The sequence below is a fragment of the Agelaius phoeniceus genome, chromosome 5, assembly GCF_051311805.1.
Source record: "Agelaius phoeniceus isolate bAgePho1 chromosome 5, bAgePho1.hap1, whole genome shotgun sequence".
Taxonomy (NCBI): Eukaryota; Metazoa; Chordata; class Aves; order Passeriformes; family Icteridae; genus Agelaius; species Agelaius phoeniceus.
The window spans coordinates 51,359,027-51,367,854 of record NC_135269.1 but is presented as its reverse complement, the minus strand read 5'-3'; the positions used below and the strand labels follow the sequence as shown (position 1 = coordinate 51,367,854).

The 8,828-nt window shown below is 54.3% G+C and overlaps 1 protein-coding gene across 1 annotated transcript; it reads left to right on the top strand.

Moving 5' to 3' along the window:
• Positions 1–4,946: 4,946 nt before the first annotated feature.
• Positions 4,947–8,250, top strand: FEZF1 (FEZ family zinc finger 1). The gene is made up of 4 exons (XM_054631713.2): positions 4,947–6,100; positions 6,270–6,404; positions 6,709–6,841; positions 7,445–8,250. Exons 1-4 carry the CDS (start codon positions 5,303–5,305, stop codon positions 7,747–7,749), a joined length of 1,371 nt encoding a protein of 456 aa, XP_054487688.1. The 5' UTR covers positions 4,947–5,302; the 3' UTR covers positions 7,750–8,250.
• Positions 8,251–8,828: the final 578 nt, after the last annotated feature.

Below are 8,828 nucleotides of genomic sequence, written 5' to 3'. Positions count from 1 at the left end.
CGGTGCCGGGAATAGAGCACAGGGGCGCCCACACAGCGACCGGCTCTTCGCTTTGCTCCAGGTTACCTCCCAATACACCGACAGAAAATGGAAACAAAAAATAAGTTAATTGCTCCTGATCCTATTCAGGAATCTTAAAAATAAATAGCTTCCCCCAGCCAAAGAGCGCAAGGCGTTCATTTAGCAGTAACGGGACTAAACATTTGTTGAACTGGGAAAGGAACAAATGAGAAAGTGTCATTCATGGCTCCAGCTGCCGCTGGCCTCTCCCAGCCACTTCCACCAAGGGCCCTTTGGAGTTGATGACACCGCCGGGTCCCCTCACAGGCGGACTGATTAGATTAGACGTGATAGCTGCAGTCCACGTTCGGAGCTGGCACACTTAGTCAAATCGCTCGCATGAATTACGGGAGGGCCGGAAGCGCTGCTTTAGAGGGTCACTTGTAATTTCGTTTATATGTGATTAAAGGCTTTATACATGAAAAGGCTTAATTTGCACCAGTTTGGTTTTCCATTTAGGGACGTCTGTACGAAATGTACTGTACTGCCAAACTTTGTTTTACCTCCGGGAGCACTTGTATTTTGCGGGTCAGCGTTGAATGTTTTTCTTTTGTGATGGATTCGGTTACAAATAGCAATACTTTATTATTTTGCTTGCGGTGGAACTGCTATAGAAGGACGCCAACATGCCGTCACTGTATGGGAAAATTACACATAGTCTCGGAAAGTATATACACACACGCACGCACATATTTATATTACTTTCTTCCACTGGAAAAATTATCAGTGGAGAAAACGCCGAAGTGCTACAACTTAAAAGCTGGGAAAGGCCAAGCGCCTTTGCCCACGCTCCAGAGGCTGCTGCGAGGTGTACTCGGGCTCTGGGCCGACCTCCGCCGAGCAGAACGGGAGCCGGGGCCGGGGCCGGGGCCGGGTGGGCCCGGGAGCCGCGTCCACCACCCCAGCAGCCGGGCGGGGGGCGGTAGCAGCAGATTCCCACCATAAAGGATGGGGTCGGGATCTCCCCCAGCGCCGGGTGATGATAAACTGGCGGCTGGTCCACTTCCCCCCGCTGTAACTCTCCCGTTCATATTTTTTACTTCCCTTCAAAATACAGTAAAGGACAAGTTCTGAGTAGGAATGAACAGCGGCATCCCTCTAGCACCGCGGCAGCCAGGGGCTAGTTCCGAACTGTAACAAGCCAGGGACAACGCGTTCCGCGTTCCGGGGTCTGCGGGCGGGCGGCGCTGCGGCTGGGGGAGAACGGCGTCCCTCGTGTCGGGGTAAATCACCTCTTCAAAAATCCGGCGGCTCTCGAGGGACCGTCTTGGACTGATGCGTAGCGAGAGCAAACCCAAGCTTTAGCAGCGGATCCCGACAGTGTCACTATTAATGACGACTATTACAACATTAATAACAATTATCAGGGTCTGTCCAGCCGCCGTCGAGTCCGCTGATGTCGTGACCAGAAGGATGTTTGGTAACCTCCCTGGTTCCCTCCACGCTCGGGTTGCCCAGAGGCGTCCCGGAATCAGGAGGGATGTTGCCGTCCCCGCCCGTACCCGGTCGTGGGGAGCCGGCTCCGGGCGCACGGAAGGAGCAGCTCCCTCGGGCAGGAGGGTTACGGTAAAATACTCCCAGGAAAATATTAATACAAGCAACAGAAGGTTAGCGGAGTTATTATCCTTTTCAATTCATTTTTTACTTAAAAACGCAATGGAATTATTCATTTTATTAAGGAGGAAGAAATTAAAGATTAGGCTCTAAGGCGGTATTTTACCTCCCTCTAATCGCCTCTGGGATCGGATTGAAGTAATCCTGACGACGAGATGAATTCGCCGGTGACTCGGATTTTGAGTGCATGTAGAGATACGTTATGATAATAATGCAAGTGAGCAATATCAAGAACATACCTTAGGAACGAATGAAACACAAAGCCGATTACGGGGAAAAAGAGAACAGCAGTTTCCCGGGCAGAGCACGAAATCAACTCGAGGCAAAACTTTTGCCCTTAATTTCTGCGATGGTTTGTAACTGCGGGAGACCGGCGGGCAGGCTCCTTTCCCCGCCAGCCCCTTCTACTGGGACTCGGTACGTGCTGCCCGCCTGGAGGGAGCCCGGGCCCGCCGTGCTCCCCCAATAGAAACCGGCCGAGAGGCTCCTTATTGCCCCTTTCAGAGGCTGTAAATCTCTCTGCCTCGGGAAAAACGCCAGCACGAGTGCAGGATATTTGCGGCCCGGCAGATATGTAAAACTTAAAAAAAAGATGCGGTCCGAGAGAAAGGCAAAGCTCAGGACAGGACTAAAAGGATACATCGAGGTTGGTTTTAGTGACTTTATCTGTATTGCCGGCAACAGCAACACCCAGCAAGGCTCCATCTCTGAGATAGAAGACGATGACGTCCCCCCGCCCCCCCGCCCCCCAAAAATTTTGCTTTTAGATCGCTAAGGAAAATTTGGCACTTACATAAATTATCGTGAGAGGTACCGAAAGAAAGGGAGATATATTCGTAAGGAAGTACTGAATAATAAAGCTATCGCTTCTTCAAAAGTGTATCTCAATATTGAGTAGACCGGTATAATTGCAATGGCAGGGCTGTAATTGCTGCTTTGGGATATTTACCCTGCTCAAATGACACTACATATTTTACTTTCAAACACTTGTCAAAAAGTCAATCCCAAAAAGACCAGTTAAGAACAAGCTGTTAACATATTAAGTATATGAGATTTGAACCCTCTAAAACCCACTCAACAATAATTCCCTTCTTCAGCACCAATCAAGAGGAAATTTGCCTAGATTGAATTAAATGTAAATTGCTCTGAAGGAGGAAAATCTCCTCTGGCGGACACAAAGTACGAGAGACACCGACAGTGCGGAGAAGGGGGCAGCCCGAGGCAGCTGCCCCTCACGGCTCTGGGGGGGTCCGCCTGCGTCCCCCCGCCAGTCCACGATCCTTCCTTCCCCCAGGTAAAAGGCGGGCGGCTGCAGCAACCCGATCCGGGACAGCAATTACGGCATTAGCGCCCCGACCCATCTGCCGTGGGGAACTGCGGGGGAGAAGAACGTGAGCGGTCAGTGGCCCCCGGCCAGGGGAAAGCAGGGAGCAGGGCCGGAGAGGCATCGCGGATCCCGTCCTTCCTCCGCCTCACGCTTGCCCGCACGGCTGCGTCCATCCCGAGGCCAGCCCCGGCTCCTGTCGCCCGCCTGAGCTCCGGGACACGGGAGGGACGGGCCGGACACGGAGGTCGAAGGGAGAGGTGCCCGGGCCACTGCCCGTCGTTCGGCGTCTGTCCTGGGGAACGCAGGACATTCTCTTTCTCCGTGCCCCGCATGGAGCTCCCGGCTGCGGAGGTACCGTCGTGGAACAGCCGCTGCCTTGCTCTCCTCAAAAGCAGTTGCGGTGGCTGAGGCCGCAACAGACAGGTCACAGCTCCGGGGCCAAGAATGCCTCCCTCCATCCCTCCTTCCGTCTCCCCATCTCTCTCTCCCTTTCTCCCTGGGCCCCAGCCCTTCCTCCCTGCTCTCACTTCTCGCAAGACGGCTGTCCCGGGCCGGCGGCTGCGGGGGCAGACACTGCCCTGTGCCTGTTCCTGGGCTGGTACCCGAGCGGTGGGGGTCGGGCCTCCCTGCCTCGCTGGAGGCTTCTCTCCATCAGCAAACCCGAGGCCTCCTGCCTCTCTCCCCCTGTCCCTGAGAAGGGCAGTGCTGGGCCTCTGATATGGATATGGCTGCATGGGTCCCTCCGCGGAGGGACGCGGCCTGGCCGCTCGCTGCAGGGACGGAGGGACCCTCGGTGTCTCCTGGCTATTATTTCGGTAGCGGCCTCTCAGCCACGACTCGAGTGAACCCCAGGCCGGCGGGAGGAACGGGACCTTGTCCTGACCCGAACTGTCGGATGGTGGGGTGGGCGGGAACACAGAGAGCCCCGTACCCGCTGCTGCCCCTCTCATCTCCCCAGCCATCCCGCTTCGCTGACAGGACGAACACCCGCTGGCGCTGCCCGCCCCGAACAGGGCCGTCAAGCTTCTATTAAATACGTGGGGATTGCATCTGTTTAGGTGCATATGTATCTACAAACAGTGTGTGTGAGCTGTATATTTCTTCGTGTATCTGTGCCAGCCCTGAGTTTTCGGTATTTGTGTTGTGAGTGTATTCTGTAAGGACACAGAAGCTATATTTAGTGCATATGCAGGCTACATATGTATATATATACACAAAAATACAGAAATATATCAAGAATGCTTCGGATTTATAAGGCACTCCTTCTTCCTACCTCCTTTTTCTTCTCTTCCCCCGCCCAAGTTTTGAATCATCCTTTTGCTCCCAAGCACTCGTTCCATTTGGCCCGGGATGTTCTTGCATCCCCACGCGCTGGTCTCGCCGTCTGCTTGTTGCAAGTCCCCCGTTTATTTGTCTACCGTGTTTTCCAAAAGCTCACCGCCACCTGACCTTGTTCTTTAAAGCAGTGAGCAGTCCCAGGAGCAGTCCCAGGAGCAGAGCAGCCATCTCCCTCCCTCCCTCAGACACACACACGCACGCACGCACAAAGAGAGCTCGGGCTGGAAAGTGGCAAGGAAACAAACAGCTTCCCCTCCAGCCGCTTCTTCTGCAGCACCTTGTTTGACAAACACCCTGGCGCTTGCCCTTGAATTGGGTTTCACATCCCTATTTAGCACTTGGACAATGATTTTAGATGATGTCATTTAAAGCCAAACAAGAAAATTGATCTCGGATTTGCTTGGCCTCTAAAGCCTGGTTAAGCAGATTGCAAATAATAATAATAAAAAGAGAGAGAGAGGGAGGGAGGTAGAGGGGAGAGAGGCGAGAAGGAGGGAGGGCCACCTCCTTCCCTGGGCGGGGGAGGCGCGGGCGCCAATGAAAAGTAGCCCCTTGCTGGGGGGGAAAAACTTTTCCTGTTGACTGTTGGAAGCGAATTGAGCAATTATCTAGTTTACCTTCTCCTCCTGGAAGTTAACGATTGGCGAGATCTTGGCTGCGTTATTGACACAACACTTTCTATTGATAGAAATAAGTAGCGATTGTCCCGAGTCATTGGTGCGCCAAAGTAAACTGTGATGGGCTGGCATGAGTCCACTGGACTGAGAAGGCTGGTTCCGCCGGTGGAGGCTGTGGTGATGGTGGCGGCGGCAATGCTGGTCTCCCTCCTCGCAGATCAGTAACAAGAAAAGGGGCAGAGAAAGTGAAAGAGAGAGAGAGGGGAGAGAGGAAAAAAAAAAAGAAAAAAAAAAAAGAGGCGTCTACCAGAGCGGCTCAAACCGGGAGAACAAATGCAGTTCAGCCATGGACAATAGTGGCAACCACACGGCGACCAAAATCCTAGCGACTCCTCCGTCCAGAGAAAGCCTGTCTGCCAGGAGCAACATGATCAGCACGCCCAAGCCACTCGCCTTCTCCATTGAGCGCATCATGGCGCGGACTCCAGAGCCCCGCTCCATCCCCGTCCCGCAGCTCCTCCATGGCTCCGTGGCCAAAGGCGACCCCAAGCATCCGCTGCACCTCAACTCCTCCATCCCCTGCATGATCCCCTTTGTCCCGGTGGCGTACGATACCCTGCCCAAAGCAGCGGTGGCTGGAGCGGAACCCAGGAAGGCTCACTTAGATTCCTCTTCCTCGCCCTCCTTTAGCTGCGGCGATCTCTTGAACTGTGCCCTGAGCTTGAAAGGAGATTTCCCCCGCGATGCCCTGCCCTTGCAGCAGTACAAACTGGTAAGACCCCGAGTGGTCAATCACTCCTCCTTCCACGCCATGGGAGCCCTGTGCTATTTCAACCGAGGCGACAGCCCCTGTCACCCGTCCTCCAGTGTCAACATCCACCCGGTGGCTTCTTATTTCCTCAGCTCTCCCTTGCACCCGCAGCCCAAGGCTTACCTGGCGGAGCGGAACAAGCTGGTGCTACCGACCGTGGACAAGTACCCGGCGGGGGTGGCCTTCAAGGACTTATCGCAGGCTCAGTTGCAGCACTACATGAAAGAAAGTGCTCAGATCCTCTCGGAAAAAATCGCCTATAAGACGTCGGAGTTCAGCCGCAGCTCCCCGAGCAGCAAGCCCAAAGTTTTCACGTGTGAAGTTTGTGGAAAGGCAAGTAGCACCGTAGCCCGCCTCCCTTCCCCAGCCTCCTGTCCCTGTCCGTCTTCCCGCCGGCTGTCTGTCGCTTGCTTGCTTGATTTTTCAACGACGGCTCCCCCTTGGCACTCTCGCCTTCTAATCGCGATTTCATTTTATTTTATTGTCTCCTTTCTCTTTCAAGGTATTTAATGCACATTATAACTTAACGCGCCATATGCCGGTGCACACGGGAGCCAGACCCTTTGTTTGCAAAGTTTGCGGGAAGGGCTTCAGACAGGCGAGCACGCTCTGCCGGCACAAGATCATCCACACCCAGGTGAGCCCATCCTCTGTCCCTTCCTCCCTGCCCAAGAGTTTCCACTCACGTTTTTCGGGGAGCTCGGCGTTTGTCCGGCCGCTCCGAAACAGCGGCGCGGCCGGGGGGCGGCCAGTCCGCAGCCGCGGGGACATTTCGTTTGTCCCGAGCGCGGTAGGCACGGCGGGGTGCCCCGCACCGGCACCTGCGAGCCGTCAGTTGAACACACAGAACTCCACAATTCAGCTCATAAAATCCCGCTAAACAAAACACAGACCCCTCAGGACAGCCAACAAGCCGTGACTTGGTGTATGTTTCCTTCCAGGAAAAGCCACACAAGTGCAACCAGTGCGGCAAAGCTTTTAACCGGAGCTCGACCCTGAACACGCACACGCGAATACACGCCGGCTATAAACCATTTGTCTGTGAATTTTGTGGCAAAGGATTTCACCAGAAAGGTACCAATCTCCAGCACCCTCTCTCTTCTCCGGGTTCCCCCTCCCCAAGCTAGGTCAAGTGGCAGGACAATTTGCGATAGGGAGGGTGGTGGGGAATTAATTTTGTGTTCAAGTTTTATTATTAGATATTTCGGCTAATTTTAAGTTTGGCTAGCCCCGACACATGTCCTGCCCAGCGAAGCGGGGCAGAGGTCTCTGTCGGGGCAGCAGCGGGGCAGTCGTTCTGCTGGAAGTGCCTGTTCCCCCTCCACCGCAAACATGCAGCTTCCAGCGCGGTTCGGCAAACGAATTCTCCTCTTATTTCCCCCTTCAAATACAATAATTTAGCTACTTTTTCTTCCCGGGTTGCTGTGAAGTCTAAACCCCGGGGTTTTATTTCCGCAATTGCCGTGATTTTGGTTTATTCGATCCTTTCTTTGTCGTCTGTTAAGTGTAACAGCCGCGGGGAGGATGGAGAGAAGGCGGGAGGTCTGCGGTCGTTTCATCCTAAAGCCGAACTCTGGTGATGGGACAGAGTTCGGGTGGTTTTTTTTATTTCTTTTTGTCTTTTCATTGTCCGTCTTTGAAATCCAGGTCCATTCGCCTTTCTTTTCTCATTCCCAGGCAATTACAAAAACCACAAGCTGACTCACAGCGGGGAGAAGCAGTTCAAGTGCAATATCTGCAACAAGGCTTTTCATCAGGTGTACAATCTGACCTTCCACATGCATACCCACAACGACAAGAAGCCCTTCACCTGCCCCACCTGCGGCAAAGGCTTCTGCAGGAACTTTGACCTCAAGAAGCACGTCCGTAAGCTGCATGACAGCGCCCTGGGACTGCCCCGGGCCCCCGCCGAGCTGGGGGGGCCGGACCCGCCGCCCCCGCCCGGGGCGCTGCTGCCGGGCCCGCCGCCGCTGCAGCCGTGAGGGGCGGCCGCCGGCCCCGCCGTACGAGCCCCAGCGCCTCTTTGCATGCACCTGTTAAGCGGTTTTGTGTATTATGCTCTATATCACCACTAACGTTAATGGGACTGATTGTTTCCTATTTTTTTTTTTTAATTTTTTCTTTGTTCTTTACAGACTACTTTTTTGTTGTCCTTGCATCTCAGGTGGAGAGATGGTTAAAAAAAAAACAAAACAAAACAAAAAACAAAAAGCGCCAAGCCAATTTCTGCTGTATTTATTTGGGAAACTGTATTACTCGAGCCGGGAATGCTGCACCACTTTAATTATTTCGATGTATATATATATATTCCCCTTGTGTTGATCCTGCCCTGCCTCCGCTGTCTGCTGGTTATCCCACCCTTCTTGGTTCCCTCCTCTCCCTCTCCCCGTGAATATCGTATCTATATGGACACAACTGTTCTCTATGTACGGATTTGAATTTCGCATTGATTCTTGCACGTGGAGAGAAAAAAAAAAAAAGAATTCGTTGACCTGATGGAAATAAACCTTTGCCAAGGAGTGACTGCGGCGGCGGGGGCTGCGGCGCGGACGGGCGGGCGGGGAGCGCGGCGTTGGCGCTGCCGTGCGGCAAAGCTCTCCTCGCCCTTGCCAAAACACTGAAGCAACCGCTAAAGATTTTAATTAAGAGGGGTAATTAGTTCGAATTGATCAAAGCAGGGTTGTTATGTTATTAGCTGCTCAGCAGCCTCTGCCAAGCCGAGCCTTGAAAGCGAAGCCCGCCCGTCGGTGGGGGCCTGAGGAGCGGCGGGGGGGGTTTCTGGGATTATACCGCTCCCGGGGTAACCGGACCGGGCACGGAAGATGGGTGCTACCCCCGAGCAGGGCAGGCAGGCCCGTTGAGCTCCCTCTGCCCTCTCAGGGCTGTGCCCACAGCCCCCTTCAGGCTCGGGGGTTCTTTTCGGACAGGGGCCGGGCCGTGCTCCACTCCGGGGTCGGGCCCGAGGACGGCCAGGCGGGGCGGTCCGGGGAGAAGCGGAGAGTGTCCCACGGCCGCTGGGGATTTGCCCGGCTCGGGGAACCTGTCAGGAGCGCCTGCGGGC

What these genes read in the sequence shown, in the direction of transcription:
- FEZF1 (XM_054631713.2), top strand. Translation starts at nt 5,303, where the DNA reads ATGGACAATAGTGGCAACCACACGGCGACCAAAATCCTAGCGACTCCT. An exon ending in CGTGTGAAGTTTGTGGAAAG is followed by an intron (nt 6,101 to 6,269) that starts GCAAGTAGCACC and finishes TTCTCTTTCAAG; the next exon opens with GTATTTAATGCACATTATAA. An exon ending in ACAAGATCATCCACACCCAG is followed by an intron (nt 6,405 to 6,708) that starts GTGAGCCCATCC and finishes GTTTCCTTCCAG; the next exon opens with GAAAAGCCACACAAGTGCAA.